Source organism: Battus philenor, unplaced genomic scaffold, assembly GCF_028537555.1.
Source record: "Battus philenor isolate CCGP_79_NKW_IND1 unplaced genomic scaffold, ilBatPhil1.0.hap1 SCAF_21, whole genome shotgun sequence".
Classification (NCBI taxonomy): Eukaryota; Metazoa; Arthropoda; class Insecta; order Lepidoptera; family Papilionidae; genus Battus; species Battus philenor.
Window position 1 is genome coordinate 7852571 of NW_027181684.1, and position 18419 is coordinate 7870989.

The window sequence follows — 18419 nt, forward strand, 5'->3', positions numbered from 1 at the left end:
CACAAATTTATTTATTTAAAAAAAAACATTGTTGGAAAAGTATATGTGTAACATCTATACACAGATATTTAAATGAAATAAGCGCTATAACCTATTTAAGATTTTCTACTTTAAATATTCCACTGAAAATATATGCATTTTTTTAATTATAACATAATTACTTTAATTCCCACTTTATTTTAAATTTAAATTTACAACTAACACTGCATGTTTCTCTTAATGCAATTTCGGGTTTCGGGAATAGCTTTTTCAACTCAGACTAAATTATTACTAATATAATTCTTTTAATAATTTGTAATTATTAATGAAACTATTTAATACTTTTGAAAATCTGATTTGTTTGTTGATATTAGTGATGAGAATCATTTTAATAGAATGAGACTTTTTTCAATTTAATTCAAAACATTTTTCATTAAGTAGGCATTTAAATGCTTTTGAATCGTCGATTTTTTTAATAATATAAGTAGTAAACTAAGACCTGCCAGTAACAGTTGGTCTTTTAAATGAAATTTAACTATTTTAATTGTGTACATTAGAATATCAACAATGAAAATGAGTCAACAAACTAAGATCCACACATTTAGATTATCCAAAAAATCTTGAATACTTTAATAAGCTTTATTTAATAGTCTACTTGTAATTTTAGATTAAAAACTAAAAGATAGCTGAGATATCTTATGGAACTTTATTATATAGCCGTACACACAGACCCATGAAGGATTTATTAACTTTTTGAACGGGGAAATTAAGGCATTTTTTATTCCTTGTATTTATTACGTGCCTATCATTAGTTTTTATATAAGATTTCAAATATTAGCTCTTAAATAATATATTATTAAATAAGTATTGGAAGGCAACCGTTAGAATATCATTTTTTTTTAAAAACATCTCACAGTGAATAGGTTTAACTTGAATATAGTAGCCAGTTATTATAACTTAATTTTAATAATATGAATTTTATCTAATTACTAGGTGACTACCGCTGTGGTAATTGTACAATTTTTTTTAACAAATTGAAGCTATTCTCCCTTGTCTTTAAGGCTATCATCAGGGGAGTGTAATAGAAAATAATATCCATAGAAAATCATATTGAATTTCTGTTTATTAAGAATTAAATTATTTACCATACTCGTAATGTTATAATATTTCAACTTTCTGCTAAAGAAGATGTTTTTTCTATGTTTAAACTTCGTTTTCCTAATATTACTAATTTTATATCAAGAATAGTAAAATGAAAAAATAAAATAAAAATACGATTTCATGATACTACCTCTATGATGTATTACACAACTTAAAACTTTTTTGTCACATATTATAAAATTGGATTCTCATTTGTCTTTTTTCCGTAGTAAAGCATCGTCCTACATTTGTAGCTGTAATATTGAGTGTCGTATTTTAAAAGTTTGGTATGTCTGAAATTAAAAAGTAAAACTGTGCAATTTATTTAAAAAAATAAAACGATCATTACATATTATTGTTAGGTTAGTTATTTTTTATTTAAGTATTTAGTATGTTTATATGTTATTAAAGATTTACCTACAGTTCTATATACAATATGTATGTATACAGCATTTTGTAACCTGGTAATTACGGTTGTATTTTTTATGCACCCAACTGCTTTATCTTTTATCTTTTCTTTCAGCGTGTTCAATAGATTTATTAAAAGAAACTTCTTGCAGCTTTTCTACGCATGTACGCAAATGGAGGATTGCTTATATTTGGTAACATGTGAACTTCATCACTTAATTTCTTTCATTTAAACGACATTAACTTTTAATTAGATTCATTTATTGTAAACTTACAACATTAAAGTATATTAATGAGATATATTACATAGACAATTTTTAAATAAAAAAACTTAATAAAAATGTTAATACCTGCAGATACAGATAATGAATGATTCTTTTGTTTTCGTAACTAGTATGAAATCTTAATATCATGAATACATAATTAAATCTATCCTTAAATTATGTTATTTGCGTACAACAGTAAATAATAACATATTTTAAGTACAGAGTGCTCGTAGAGTACAAATCATCCTATGGATGACGCATTAATAGAAGTAAAAGTTAATTTTAAGAATATTTAAATTTTCAAATAAATAACTCCTAAAAATACAATGAACGCTAAAACTTATAAAAATGTACATAAAGTTTTAATCGATTGTATGTCAACCAAAAAATTACAAGCGAACACATAACTGTATTAAGCCTTGATAACGCGTTTCTCTTTACGTTACAATAACACTGTTCAGCCCGAGTACTGGCGCACGATCTTGGCCCACTGTTGCGGAAAGTTTCTTTGTACGTAAGATAACGTGCGTTGAATTTGTTTTGTCTCTTGCGGAGTACACTGCGGACAGGCACCGCGAAGGACCAGTGGTGCAAGTGCTGAAAAAAATGTTTTTGAATTAAGGTTTCGACATCTGTTTGTTTAAACAGATGTCGAAACCTTGACGATCCACTATAAAACAATACTAAATATATAATATAAACATGATACAATATTTTTTTTCTGTTGGAATGCAACAGGCCAATTACTTCTGGCAGTACAATATCTGCAGGGACAAATGGTAAACAATAATTAATTTTTTATATGTGGAAAATTAAATTTTAAAAATACTTTTTCTGATTTACATTCTCCATTATTTCAGAAACTGTGGACTCCTTTATAGCTTTAAGTCTATTTCCTATAAACCTGTATTAGAACGTAAACCATATTCTAATATTAAATGTGACCAAAAAACTATAATGATATGAGGCCGTGTATATTATTCGAGTCTCATTGGCAAATTCACATTTTCTCGACGATTCATGGAGAAGTCTATGGGTTTCCGCATGGACGAACGAAGGTAATCGAAATAGCCCAGCGAATTGCCAATTTGAAATGACAATGAGCAAACCATATAGCCCGCATTATAGATGGCCGTTGGAGTCTTAACATCCTGAAGTGGAGATTACGGGTCGGCAAGCGCAGTATAGAACATCCACCCCCAAAATAAACAAACAACCTCGTTAAAGTAATCGGAAGATGCTGAATGCAAGCCGCTTCCACCCCGTCCTGTTGGAAATTTATAGGAGATGTCTAGTAGTGGACGCCATATGGCAGAAATAGTGATGTAAATTATAGTAAAAAATATAATTTAATGAATGCAGTAAAAAACATTAACTGTATGGCACCTACAATGGAATAACGAAAGAACATAGACATAAGAATCCGAATAGAAATGGACGTCTAATTTTTTATTATTTGTTTCTTCGTTAACTTGATGATAGATGGCAAAGCACCGAATGCAGATCGTCTCTTCAGAAACTAATGTCGAGAGATATTAGTGGATTGGAAAGCCGCTTAGCATTTTGGCACGTTCAGCAAAACTATTATCGAACGATTGGGCCCATGGGCTTGAAAAAATACTGTAAATTTAACCATTCCGATTCGTAGGTGCCCGAAAGGAGCATAATTCATCTCGTTCGATTACACAACATAATCCAATAAACTTACTTTTAAGACGTTTCCCTATTGGGTCACATGGAGCTTCTCCCAGCGCACATTTAAGTTGACGCTGAATGAAACGCTTATCGTTCAAAGCATCTTCGAGAGCTGTATCCGACACCTGTGGCCTTTCTGTTTGAGTCTGTGCGATGCAAGTGGCCACAATCGCGAGTAGCGTTACAGTAACGTAAAAGATCTGAAACAAATAATTTTAGAAATTATAGATTTTGAAAAGTACATCAAACTAATTAAAAATAGCAAACCACTGCTACAATGTAAAGGATTTTATTTCCTCGAATCGAAACGCGCTTCGATGTACGGAACGATGCCACAGGAATACGTGACTAGTAATAAAAAAGTAAATCACATTGTTTAAAGCCTCCCAACTCACACTAAACTTTTTTCAGACTTAGAGTCGTTCAGGCATAATTACGCGGATAGTAGTATTACGCCACCGGCTGCTTGGCCGTGTGCGTGAACCAAATGTTCTTATCTGCGGTTCCTCTCGTATAGAAAAGTATTATTATTGCAACGGCCATCAGTAGGGTAAAACTACCTATCCGCACGACAGTCTAACCCGTCTGAGTTTGTTACCCCCTTTTCTCAAGATGCCGTTTGGAATCCTTTTAACTTTACTAATTACTGGGTCATTGCAGGCAATGATACTGGATTTATTCAAATTGTGCTAATCTGGCATTTTTCTCTTGACGTTTGTTCATATTATTTTTTATTATTTACAACATCCTATCATTATCAGTGACCACTTGTGTTCGTCTTTTTTCATAAGATAAAATTCAATTATTCAACATTGGAACATTTAGCACAACTGTTTTCGATCATCAACTTATTTTTTATCTTTTTCATTTTTGACTCCACTCTGCTTTGCGGTGTTATAGCTGTAGAGAAGAAGCAAGAAGGTTTCTTCTTGCTCCACAAAACATCTTGAAGAAGTTTATATTTAAAATTAGTCATCAAAAGACCCCAATTTGATAGAAACTAGAACCTGATTGAACTTCGCCCTTTAATGACATTCTTCAATTTAAAGCTACAGAGGTTCCAAATACACCCTGATCTGAGAACCTATAATAAATCAGATGGGTTTTTGTGGTCACTTTTACAATATACTTAATACAGTGGATCACAAGCTTTATTATAAAATAGAAATACCTAATACTATAATAAGAGTTTGTTTGTGTTCAATGAACTTCTTAAATTTATAACATGATTATTAAGAGACATGGGAGTGTGATATACCGTACACGATTGCTCTACAGATTATTAAATTTTTGCCAGATATTAAAGTAAAAAAAAAAAGTAAGAATATCGTCAATACTGATTTTATAATCTATATCAAATGATATTAAACTTAAATTAATACTGGTTACCAATATTATCACAATAATCACCCATCATAAAAAATAACAATAAATATATTGGCAATCATAAACAATGGATAGTTAATTCGCATGCGGTTGATGTATTACCGTGATACCGCTGTAGACGACTTGGGTACGTACCCAGCGACCTCGCACGTATTTATATACTGGTACAAATATAAGTTAAAATATCACTTCACATGTGAGTTGCTTGCAATGTTAAATAGGATAAATATACAGGTTTATTGGACATAATTATAAAAGCTCTTAAGCTATATTTTTAAGAATGATTATTTTTAATAAGAGTAGGAAGCAATACGAAAAGTTACCACCACTGCACCTGCAACACTTTACACAGGTCATCGCTTTCTACATAACAAAACAAAACATCACCCACCACGCCACAACACCAGTTTTTAGTGAGCAGCCGCCCGCTCCCTACCCGCGAACAGCGTGGGCGAACCGTGGTTGAATCCGGATCCCTCTTCGGCTCGCCTGTGGTCCACGCTGCAGTCCTAACCCGCAAGGACACTCCAGCAATACACCCTGTCAAAGTTCTACCGCGAAGAGCCTTAACAACGTGCGAGCGTCCCTGTGCAACTGATAGGCGCCCCACCAGCTTTTAGTTTCTAGTTTTAAATCTAGTTCACAGACCTCTCCGCTCCGTGAACTCAGTACCGAAGAAGCTTTAAAAGCCTTAGGGCTAACAGCATTAACATCTTCAGAAGCAATACAATACAAAACGAAAAGTTATCTTCTTTGACCGTTTTATTCTTGAACATAGTGTAGCACACATTAATTGACAGCACAAAAGCTATCTATTCCCTCCTTTAAAGCATTATACAGCACCCGGCGATAAATATTGCACATCGACAAATATTTGTCAATCAATGAATTTCATGCGACAGTGATAACGCTCTACGAAGCCGAAATTAGCCAATTGTCTCTTTGCAAAGGTAGATGTGCAATATGTATCGCCGGGTACTGTACAAGTATTAAGCAATCCTTTGTATATCCGATTTCATAATAAACTACCCCATGTCGAGGCATAAGTACTTCCATCTTTAAAAGTTAGCATAGATATTTTATTAAAAAAAAAGTTTTCCTATTATATATATTAGTTCCTCCTATAGAAAGTAATGATATCAAAATATGTTTACAACATATTTTGATATCATTACTTTCTTATATTTTTGGTACAACTTAAACAATTAGGATAAAGTTTTTTAGTATCAAAAAAATAAGATGTTGTTTGTATTTGTCATTATGCACTAGTTTATAAGATTAGCTTCAATGTTTTTTCGTATTTATTTCTGTTTACGTTGTTGCGGTGATAAATTTATTTATAAATGTATTGATACATATAGGCTTATATGCACAATTTAATGCTTTAAATGATTGCCAGGTAATTTATTTAAAGCTACAAAAATACGAATGCAATATTGTTTACGCAGGGATTAAAATCGCAATAATTAGAGTAGTAACTATTGTCCATTGGCCTTTTGTTTATATTTTTATCTAGATCCCTACCAAGTTCACGGTCATAATAAAATGACTTCAACAAATTCATTTAGGAAATTTATCGAATGTTGTATATCAAATTACTGCCTTCGATTTACAACACTAAACAATATCATCCATTGCATGTATTTTTGATTATCTTTGAAAATTGTACGAGTTCCGCAGGTCACTCAAGTGAAGAAGTTTGTACTCAGGAAAAGAGGAAAGGACACATACACAGCTTTGTCTACATAAAATAATTTATACTTAGAATCACAAAAGGACAACAGAACTTACATTCGAAACCTAGGGACAAAAATCAGTTTCCCACGGATCATTACAATTAAAAACAGATTTTTTGGTATTGACGAGTTCCAAAAATGGACCTATATTAATTAATAAGAGTTCTTATTTTAAACTTTTATACTGTATAAGTTGTGATCGTGTACCAACTAAAGATAAAATTCCTAATATAATACTCGTTGAAAAAGTTTTACATAATTTGTATTAATTATATAATGATTATTGTTAACTATTCAAACCTCTTTTACTCTACGTGATGTAATCCTGGATGAGGAAATCTATAGAGGAACCGATAAAGCCCATCTGATTGACATGTTAATGTGGTAAGTGTGGATAAGCCACACCACCTTCTTGAGGTCGCCAGAAATCGCTGGAAGCAGTGTGATGAGATCACAGGACTTCAAGGCTTTATACTTTTTGAATTGCATATTTGTTTACTATGCTAAATTTTAATAAAAATAGGTCGCGTTTAATCGCTTAACTTGCCTATTTTGTAACGAAAAGAAAACGAGATAAAATTGTAAAGCATGTGCTATGGAAGTCCGAAGTATCAGTTAATTTTTTCGAAATAGGTCAAGAGTAATGTAAGAGTATTTTTTTTTAAATATGTAAATATGGATATTACTAGAAACTATTTATTACGCAGTTGTTTGTTTAAATGTATATATTCCTTGGAACTAAGGACGAATGCCTCTTAAACGTTTTAAAGTAGCTATGATATTTGCAATAATATTACGTAACGACATCAATAAGATTAACAAAAAAAGGTTAAGTTCTCACATATGCAAATTTCCTGTTCTTTATTTATCTTTGTCGACACACAGCTTCGTTAATAATAATAATCCAGTAAGATCTTTGTAAATATCTCAACAGATACCCATATTGTAAATATTATGTTTTTATGGAATACTGTTTACAGAAACGCAGTTGATGTAATGAGAAAATTCCGCCCACATTTCACACACTTGAATAATAACAGTCTTAATTTCTTGTTTTACGTTTTGTGTGATTTCCTAAGGGATCGTGGGAGTTATATTGAACAATGGGAAACATTATACGTTGTTTTACTTTTCTACAACAACGGCACTCTCATGTTAAATGGCAATAATTAAAAAATATAAATCCTTTTCCTATCAAACTTTACTGCTCCTTTCGTAAAAGTTATTTTTAATAGCAATAAAATATTGTAATTTTTAACCAAACTTAAGAGAACCTTAATTTAAATTACATGTGACTTAGAATTGTTAATTTTACGAGAGATTTTTTAGGTAATATTAAAACATGGTGAATATTATTAATAAATAGTTATAAATAATACTTTTCTAGTTGGTATTGGTATGTTATTTTAAACATTAACAACCTTTAGGTGGAAGTACAAACAATTCCCATTTGTTATCATTTTTCTTTAACAGCCGTCATAAGATTTATAAAAAATAAAAATATACATTCCATGGAACTATTAGAACGGAATTCTCTTCGGAAAAAATATTGTTTCACTGACAGAAAATCAAGAATATGCAAAACCTAAACCTTTTGGAGAAAATTTTTTAACTATTTAATATGTAATAAGGGACATATATATTTTACACACGATTATCGCGGTTGAATTACCTTGGAAAAGTATTAAGCATCCACCTTGCTTTTACTTTACATCAACTGGTTACACTGCGTGCTACATAAAAGGAAAAAGAAAGATCTAAATATTAGGAAAAGATATTTGGCATCTTTTATATAGACTTTTAACCTACACTTCCAGTTAAACATATTCAAGATTTCTTGCCTTAGATATTCAGTACACTGGACCTTTTAATTGTTTGCTTAAATTATGACGAAAGCCTTAAAATATTCTAAAGAGTATCTATAAGTTAATAAATAGTCTTTGTTTCTGGAATTTCAAAAGCTTGATAAAATAAATGTATATGAACAATACCAGAAACAGCATTTAAATATCAGAAACAGAGAAACCTTACGAAATTAAAAGACCACAGAAAAATATCGCATCAAATAAAATGCTATAAACTCCAATTAAACGTGTATTCTTACCACTAAGTTTAACTGCTGACTAATATGTACCATATCATTGTAATCTAATGAAAAATAATTATTTGTTATTAACAGTGGCCTTAACCTATAATACAAATGTTAAATCTTTTGTTACAGCAACAAAAATTACGTTGTGTTATAAACAAAACAAGATCTAATTTTCATATGAAATGAACGATTTTTTCAATGAGTTTTAATTGTTTTTTTTTTATTAGGTAGAACTATGTCGACCGCAATGACATTGTCTAGCTAATAAGGTGTACTTACGTGACGTAAATAACAAAAATAAAAATAAAATAACGTCTGGACCTAGAGATGGCATAATTAATGTACCGAGAGGTTATTGCATGGTCTCTAGGGCTACTAACTTTTTAAAGCTTAATAAAAAAAAACAGATTGAAAAAGCAAAATCATAATTTTTTTTTCTAAATATAGCCATTTTTATTTTTTTAACTCTCTCAAGCTATTTCATTTTATTTACCTATGACAGAATTAATTTCCTTTAGGAAAAAGGAAGGAGGAAACTTTACCGAACATGAAAAGTAAAAATATTTAGGAAAACGAAAAAAATAATGGATGTTCAAATACGATAGAAATCATGCAAGTGTAAATGAATAACAACAATAAACCTAAATCCCTGATTTATATTATTAATCGCAAGTTGAAAAATATGAGAATCGGATAAAAAATCCTATTTTTTCGTTTTGTTTTATAGTCAAAATGATTGAATTGATTGAAAAATTGAAATATTTTGAACCATTTACACGCATCTCATTTATTAAACAGATAAATGTATGTCAGCTTATGTGAAGATTGAAAATGCAATTTGACGCAATTAAACCATTCAACAAGACAACCTTTATTCTATATTAAGAACTTAAGACATAATAAACCAAACGAAAAGTAATATTTCTTCATCTATAAAAATACAATCAGGTCGATATTCGCACCCAAGACACTATTTAAATTATTTATGCGATATTTAATCCAAAATTTGCCATAATTTTCCTAGTAAATTTGTATCTAAAAAGTTTTAATGTGATTAAACAATAACAATGTTTTATTTTAATTCCAAAGTACATTAATGTAATATATAGTAAATACATAGATTAGAGAATTCCTAAATTATATTAGAATAGCCTTAATATTACATTTTTAGCAAAGGGAAAAAAATAGAGACTTATTTAAAATTTTCTGCATTAAAAGGTGTCGCAACATCCTTCACTGGTTCAATAATCTGAAGTCTGTCATCAAGGAAACTTATTCTTAAGTTCCAAAAGAATAAATAAATACGGTATAGTTATTATGTACAGATATTTACCTGCATATTGTTGTGTTCGATTTGTTTGAATCACTAGAGAATTAAATATCGGAAGTTTAGTCTGGGGTTTGTAGTTAATTCTCACTATAATCACGAGTAACTCCAGCTAGCGAATGGACAGAGAATGCTTAAGCGAGTGGCTGTGGCGTAACCACTTACTTAACTCCCCACCCTTTAAACCAACTTACATATAAGTGGTCAAGTCAAATGTAAGTGTGCGTCATATGTTACGTGAAATGTGATAGCTATTGCATTAGGTGTAATTATGATCTCCAGTTTTTTAGATTATATAAATGTCATTTGATAGATAAATTAATTAAAAATTGGATCAACGTTAACATTACAAGAATACGACAAATGGATACGCAAAGCTAAACCAAATTTAAGTCTAATTTATTTTGGGAAGATAGAGAATTCCACATCGCACTAAATTGTCGCATTCAATAAAAATAGGAAAAGAGAAAATTACGAAAAATCTGACAAAATGGTAATGTAAAATTGTAAGCTTGTAAGTAATTTATTTTTATAAATCCTCGTTAATAATTTATGAAAACAAATTGCAAACCTCATTATAAAAATTGTATAGCAAAAATGAAACACAAAAAATTTACAAATACAACTTTGTAAATTTTTAGTAATGTTCATAAATTGTATTTTATATATTTTACTAAACAAGTTTTAATTTGCTTGAATAAGAAAACACAAGATTTTGTTTCTTTTCAAAATGATCATTTGGACTTACCAAAAATTGGAAGTGAGAGGAAATGGTTGCTTTTATAGCGTAATTTAAAAAGAATCCGACCGTTATTTCGCTTTCCGCGTGTGTTGTAATCAGTTCGCAACGATGACCCAATACCCTAATGATGTAGGTTACGATGTGCTAAACGACATATAATTTTATTTTATTTTTTTGACGCAGTAAATAGTTTTTGACTTCATGGTTAATACATCCTCTAATTGAAAATATGCAAAACAATATTAAAAGTTAAAATATTTTTTCTTTCCTTTCCTGGTAAATCAACTGGCACTGAATATTACCAAACCCCTTATATAATTTAACTACTTTATTAAGAATATTCGATGTTTACATAATTTACATAAAAATATGTTTGTGTTACTTGTTGACAAAAATAAACTTGTATACCTTTATTGCAATATTCCAACATCATCTTTCTGTATTTTACTTCTATTTATTTTCTAAAAAAATCCGATAAGAAAAAAAACAACCAGCTGTTTTTATAAAAATAAACGTGTAAATTGATTAATTTAATACCCATATTTCTTGACATCGACAGTGTAGTTCTTTTTAGACTTCAATAAGAAAACAATGCAGTTTATGGTTTTTCTTTCCCAATGTACGGAGTTATAAAAATCTGGTGATAACACTACAGCTGTTCAACTGTTTATTATTTTAATGTATAATATAAAAATTGCATAAAAAAGTTTATTGCTTATTTACAGTAGAGTATTTAATGTAGCTAAACCTGTCATAAAGTTTCTGGGTATAACAGGATACCAATCATATAAATTTTTCAGGTTACATTCGTATTTTCAATAAAATTTTATTGAAATTTTACATTCTGTTACTTTTATATCCTTTAACTATCTAAAAAAAATTACAACAATATAATACCGATAATTTATTTTTATTAATATTTTTTTTGCGTCTTTTAATGCTTCATATTTTTTTTTAAAAAGCAGTATGTCAAAATTGAAAACATTGGAATATTTATACAAAGCTTTTTTTTTAATAAACGTCAACGTAAAAAAAATAAGATGAGGAATGTGATCATCCGTGTTGGCGGACTATCTTCGCCCATTCCCAAGGATAGTTTCTCTGAACAAACGCCAGGGTTCGTCGAATCTGTCTCGTCTCTTGGACAGAACACTGCGGGCAAGCACCTCGTAGCACCAACGGAGCCAACGCTGGGAAAACACATTTATAACCGTTAGTCGTTTCTAATTAATTACACTTAACAATTATTTCCGTGTAGTAAAATAAAAGAATTGACATTTAAAACAAGGCCGAATATAATTATCGAAAGTTTTATTCGTCTTATATTTTGAGTCATGTAGCAATGTTTAATTTTTTTAATACGACATGGTTTATTACATGTTTGTTAACCTTGATGTAATGTTTTTCTTTTACAATATAGTACAATTTTGTTGCTATTATAATCGTGTGTTTAATTATGTGTTATTATCGCTTATTAATATAAATAGGATTATCCTGATTTACTAGGATTAGAAAGTATTCGTTGAAAATTCGTCAATCCAAGCAAACAATTATCAAATGAAATAATTAATAATTATTATCCTAATTAAATACTGAGACTTTTACTTACACAACACAATTATTGAATACAAAACAAATTATAATTAAAATATTTACACGACCTTGTACAGGAAGTCTTGCTAAAATTACGAATTATAAAATATAAACAATTTCAATATATTCTAGGGTCTTCGCGTCCGATAAAATGATTAATTAAATTTTGACATATTTAAATAAAAATTCAGTTATACGTTAACGCACACGCCAAATTTGAAGTTATAAGATTTAAACATAAACAAAATGAGTTAGTCTTTAAAACCTAAAATGAACGTTGACCGCCTTTGTCGTAATGCCATGCAACAGGGCGCTTTCTAATTCTACCGCAACCGAAGCTAATGACGTTGAATAACTATTTCATTATTCTGCAAAACAGAAATATAAAACTAAATGCGGGAAACACCGCTTTAACTATAGTGACATTAAACAAACATTTTTTTTATTATTGTTGTTTCTTATTATACCCGTGTTGATTTCGTGACAGAGCACTAAAAGCGTTTAGCCTAAACCGCTTTTCAGTTACTAAGAATTCTCTCTGGAGCCTCGGTTCGGGCCGATACATTAAATATCCCATAGACAATGTATGCAGGCCGCATCTAACCAGTCCTATTAAGAATCTACGGGGGAGTATGATCTATGACCAGTAGTGGACATCTTAAGCCTGAAATGATGATGATGAAGTCACTTTTAGACATTATTAAGAGTACCACTATATAATTGTCGCTATTATTCAGTTAACTATGGTTTAATATTAATAAATATTTCAAAAATTTTAAGAGAACTTTTTTTTAATTAATATCTAAAAGTAAATTTTAAATATTTCAGCAATAATATTTTAAATAATATTCAATTACGATCATGTATATATATTCCTAAAAATTAAAGACTGTAAGGGCCGTTCCAAAAACACGACATCTGAAGTATAATTTTTCTTAACCCCTATCCTCGTTGTCACACTGCGATACATATTTGGCAGGCTCATCTTGGAAATACACGTCACAAAATGTAGACATTCCTTCTGATGATAATGGATAATCATCTAAGAATAATTTTTAAACATTAATGAAATTTAACTAGATTTACCTGAAATAAAAAACTAATAAATTATTTCTCTATTAGTCAAATGTCCAATAGTTCTTTACACGGCATTGAAGTATCTAAACAGCGATCGACACGTTTTTCTAGACGCTTCGTGCCACATATACGGTGCCCTACGCGATCCCCATAGAATTTACAAGAGAAATCTAAAACCAGGGTCGTTACTATGCCTTATATTAAAAATCAACCAATACTTTAGTATACGGTTCTTCTATAAGGAGCTACACAATGCCACTGTTACACTACAGGGGTTGTAAATCTCTTTCTCATCATTGCCTTTTCGCTTCTTTACTTACTTCTGAGCCGTATGCCGACTGGGTCACAGGGGCCTTCCCCTAAGGCGCATTTCAAATGACGTTGCATAATACTTCTATCAGCTAACGTCTGTTCCAATTGGCTGTCTGTCATTGGCGGGACTCCGTACACTAATGCTATGGTCAGATATCCAGCGAGTAGACCAAAAAATACGAACTGAAACCAATAATTGTGTACCATTACATAATCGTTAAAAGTATTAAGAATTAAAGAAATACGCAATGAAATACTTTACAATTAATATAATTTAAATAAGCATTGTTAAAATATATAATTACATAAATGGATATTCGCTTTATCGCTTTTTTAAACATATGTATTAAATATTGCTAGTGTAACAGATGCATATCGCTAAAAGCGATCTCTTGTAGACAACCGCACGAAGGAACTAGGAAATGTAGGTGTTTCACATATTTATATTTATTTTTAAAAGAAATTATATCTTGTAATAAAAATTCCATAGATAACTAAACATATAAATTTTTGTGCACAGTAAAACAATACTCACCGAGAAAAGACATATTGTTAAAAAGTACTAGTTTTAAGATACAAATAAACACATAAGTAGTTCCCGTCGGAGTTACAGTATTCGGCGACAAAAATTGCACATCGACCTTTGGAAAGAGACAATCGGCTAATTTCGGCTTGGTAGAGCACTACCTCATCAATATTTATCGCCGGGTACTATACTGGGGTCCCTCGCACCAATATAAAGGTCGACTACTGTAGAGGTGTCAGAGAAAAGGAAAACCATATAACCCCTCAGTGGTGAGGGAGCTGGGTTATGTGGAGGGTATTTTGAAAATTCAGAAGTTTCCCACCCGAAACTAAAAAAAGTAAATGTGAAAACTAAACTGCTTAGTAATGGAGTTTGTCCTAAAGGAACCGACAGTGCATTCCAAAAATCCACAGTTTTACTAGTAAACGAACTGGCAAACAAACAAGTAAGAATTTTAGTGCCATGTTATCTGACCACCTGTATGATTTAGAGTGAAACTTAAAGAGGAAATTAAAGCGTTTAGCAGAATAGTGTCAGGAGTATGGCGGTGATTAGTAATTTTATTTGTAACGAAACTAAAATTTAAACCTTTTACTAGAAAAACAAGAAATCGTTTAAATGAAATACTTGTGAAACTGTTTTATATATCAATAAACCCTACAATATCTTTGTGCTGCCCTAGATTTTGAAATACAAAATCCACGTAGGCCACGTTGAAAAAGAACAAGTTACGTTACTAGGACCTCATTTTAAATTAGCAGTTATTAATTCTTCTTATTTTAATTTTTGTAGTTTTTCTTCGAACGGAGTATGGTAAAAGACCTCAAGTTTCAACGAACAATGTTTAGTAATACAAGTAAACAAACGCAGACCGCAAAAGTAAACAATAATTTGTGTGTTATTTTCATATTGACACCGTGTAAAAATCAGTTACAAGGATGTTGTGAGAGAACAAAAATACACCGGACAGGACCGTGTTTATCTAAAACACATTGACCAGGAACCAGTTTTAGTAAACTTTTTTGACAAGAAAAATTAATGAATATTTTATTTATTTATAAAGTACTGTTTATTGTTCACGTAATGGAAACAAAAACATAGTGATAATATAATTAAAAAATACAATGAATTATCTTATTACTCGATAATAATACAAATACATATATATATTTACTAATACAAAAATATATACATGTATTTGCATCATCGTCATCGTTTCAGACTATATATGACTATATAAAAGGATATACCATAATCGCAGCGTTTAGTAGACGGATTGACGATCGCAGTGTGATATTATGGTACGCAGATGTCACTGCTACCTATCCTTTGAAAACTTATTTATGAGCAGTGACAATCTTAAATAGTAAATGCACAATTTATAAATTGTATCCCGAGAGTAAAACTCGCGACCTACGATCGCAAGTCTCAGTCCTCTACCGCTGAGCTACCAATGCTCTGTATTTATATGAACAAACAATAATAACATTGCAATGTTGTTATATTTATTGTTATGTAATATGTTATTTATATTATATTATTGTATTTATTATTATGTATTATAGATAGAAAATTTGAAAGATTATTTGTGGCTTTCGACATTGTCATAATTTTCGGAACATAATTACTTACATGAATCATTACATTTTATTTTAAAACTCGTGAAATTCAAACATCGAAAATATTAACTAACCGGCATCTGATATTACTGAGAAGTGTTCTTTTAAATACGTATTTAATAGCGACTCATGAAAAATTTCAAACTTAGGAAAATGGCCCGGACTATCGAGGAGTTTGGCCACCCCTGTATTATACTTTATTAGTAATTAGTATATGCAAATTAATGTATTTATATTCATAAATATAGACCAGTAAATATATGTATGTTTGCATGGACACACATCAACTACCCGCTACTTGTCATCTATTTCAAAATTATGGTTGTCTATAAAAAATTGCATTGAGTAATAGGACCGCTCAACTCACTACGGACCCTTCCGCTCTGTGAACTTAGTTCCGATAAAGATGTAAAAGCCTCCAGACTAACAGCCCCGACTTCAACCGATACCAAGTAGTAGTTATTTCACTTTTCTTTACAAATATGTAATATATTTCTTTTGCGACGTAGACAATAAAAAGTATAAAATAAGATAAATAAAAACATCAACTCAACTTCGATAAAGTTCGCATATCTTACCTAAGAGAGAATTTTTTTAAAAACGCAAATTTTTATGATAATATTTCTTAATCATTTCCTTGAAAACTAAAAGTTATTTCGCACGTCTTACAGTTATCGCCATATGCGATACAGAATGTGCCGGAATTTTAACCTCGTTACACGATATTTTATTTTAAAGAAAAAGTAAAAACTTTTGTGTTGTTAAATATGACATTGCATTTACAATTTTCGGTAACGATCCTAACAGGTAGGAGACTGCGGAGATGCATAAAACCCTTAACCTAGTGATAATAGATAACTGAAATAGCTGTTTCTGCTAAACAGCAGAGAACAAGCGTACTAATTTTAAAAGCTCCATAGCTAGTATATATATAAACGTATCTGCATAAATTTTATAAAACCAAAGAAAACAATTCGAAATTATTTCGATGAACTTATTTTCTCTACCGGGGTAAATTATTTCTTTATTTGTCAGTTAACTACATGAACGGCATAATACTATAGGATACGCACATAAAATATAGAAATGAAAATCTTCAAGAAAATAATTTAACAATGTTTTAAAACTTTACTTCGTTACATTTATCTGTAAAATATTTAAATAATGCTTATAATACAATTTTTTTACGAACGCTACATTTAAGTACAATTATTTAATTATAAATACAGTTTGCTATAAGTTTCCATTGTTAAATGAAGTTTACCTTTATCAGCCCATATGAAACACGTTTAAAAGGTATAACGAAAAAAGAAACTAAATAATCTGTTGTTTGAATAGTAAATTATTAAGCAATGAATATTTCAAACCACCCTTAACTTAGAAAGTTAACACACAAATGTTTAATAAAGACAAGAATTGTAGACACGAGCCACAATATATTACCGTTATATAGCTCTAAAATACCAACAGAATAAAACTAATTTTTATATATGTTACAAACAAAATACAGCTTGAAACAAAGAAGAAACTTAGGGATGACTGAGTCACGTTGTGTCTGTAATGAATAAATAAAATAACACAAATATTTAAAATAACGGGCGTGTTCAAATATCTTTAAAGGCTTAATTATAGTCTAGACACGAAGAGGAGATAAATATCATACTCATATTTCCTCTTTTAGTTTGTATGACATTTAATACATTAATGGTTTAATACAAATATGAATTAATAAATAGGTACCTGCATTCTGTTAACAATGGTGTCAACAAAATTATATGTATCTAGTTTATCACAGTGAACTGCTCTTTTATCACTTGACAATTCGGCAACTACGTTGTGAGCGAATAGGGAGCGACTGGCCTAATCATTGCATTAACCCATTCCAGGAACACTCCCTCCCCGCTGAGATCATTAAGCTTTAAATAGAGGGCTCTCCGACGATAAGCCGTAATAAGGAATTTTGGGCAGATCTCTTTTTTAAATACCGACACTAATGGCCTTACGCACTCTGTGTTAATATTTTTCTTGGAAGTATTTAAACTTTGCAGGGTTGAACAAAAAAGTTTTACTTGTGCCTTGACGAACATTAGGAAATAAACTTTGTTAATTCTTTATACTTTTTATTAAATGCTTTCGCTACGAAAAATATATAAAAATATTTGTCAGAAATAAATTAATAAAGCGAAGTTTTATGAGAAAAATTCATCTGGTTTTCTTAAAAAAAAAAAACGATAAGTAAAACTATGTCTTTTAGAACAAACTCTACTATTAACTTAACTATTTCGATGAATATATATTTTAGATTATATATTTTATATAAGTATTATATTTCTTTATTTAACGTAGGGTAAAAATAAACGTCCTTAACCAATTGTCAATTAATTTACAAATATACTAGATGGTAATAATAAAAACTCGTTAAATTACTTCGTAGTGAAATTAGCCCAGTTCGTTGACAATATGATAAATTTGTTATTAGCACTAATGTATCAGTTACAAGCGTGTTTGACTTTCCCTAATG

The 18419-nt window shown here is 30.3% G+C and overlaps 1 protein-coding gene across 1 annotated transcript; it reads right to left on the minus strand.

The window, feature by feature from the left end:
- Positions 1 to 1915: 1915 nt before the first annotated feature.
- LOC137923405 (uncharacterized) lies at positions 1916 to 17854 on the minus strand. Its single transcript, XM_068766651.1, has 5 exons — positions 17639 to 17854; positions 13762 to 13936; positions 11843 to 11961; positions 3502 to 3688; positions 1916 to 2390 (listed from the first exon to the last, which is right to left on the minus strand). Exons 1-5 carry the CDS (start codon positions 17642 to 17644, stop codon positions 2251 to 2253), a joined length of 627 nt encoding a protein of 208 aa, XP_068622752.1. The 5' UTR covers positions 17645 to 17854; the 3' UTR covers positions 1916 to 2250.
- Positions 17855 to 18419: the final 565 nt, after the last annotated feature.

Excerpts from the sequence above, each read along its gene's own strand:
- LOC137923405 (XM_068766651.1), bottom strand. Across the intron at positions 3,689-11,842 it reads CTTGGGAATGGGCGAAGATA|ATCTTTTACGTTACTGTAAC; the intron begins GTCCGCCAACAC and ends TATTTGTTTCAG. Across the intron at positions 2,391-3,501 it reads AATAGGGAAACGTCTTAAAA|CACTTGCACCACTGGTCCTT; the intron begins GTAAGTTTATTG and ends CATTTTTTTCAG.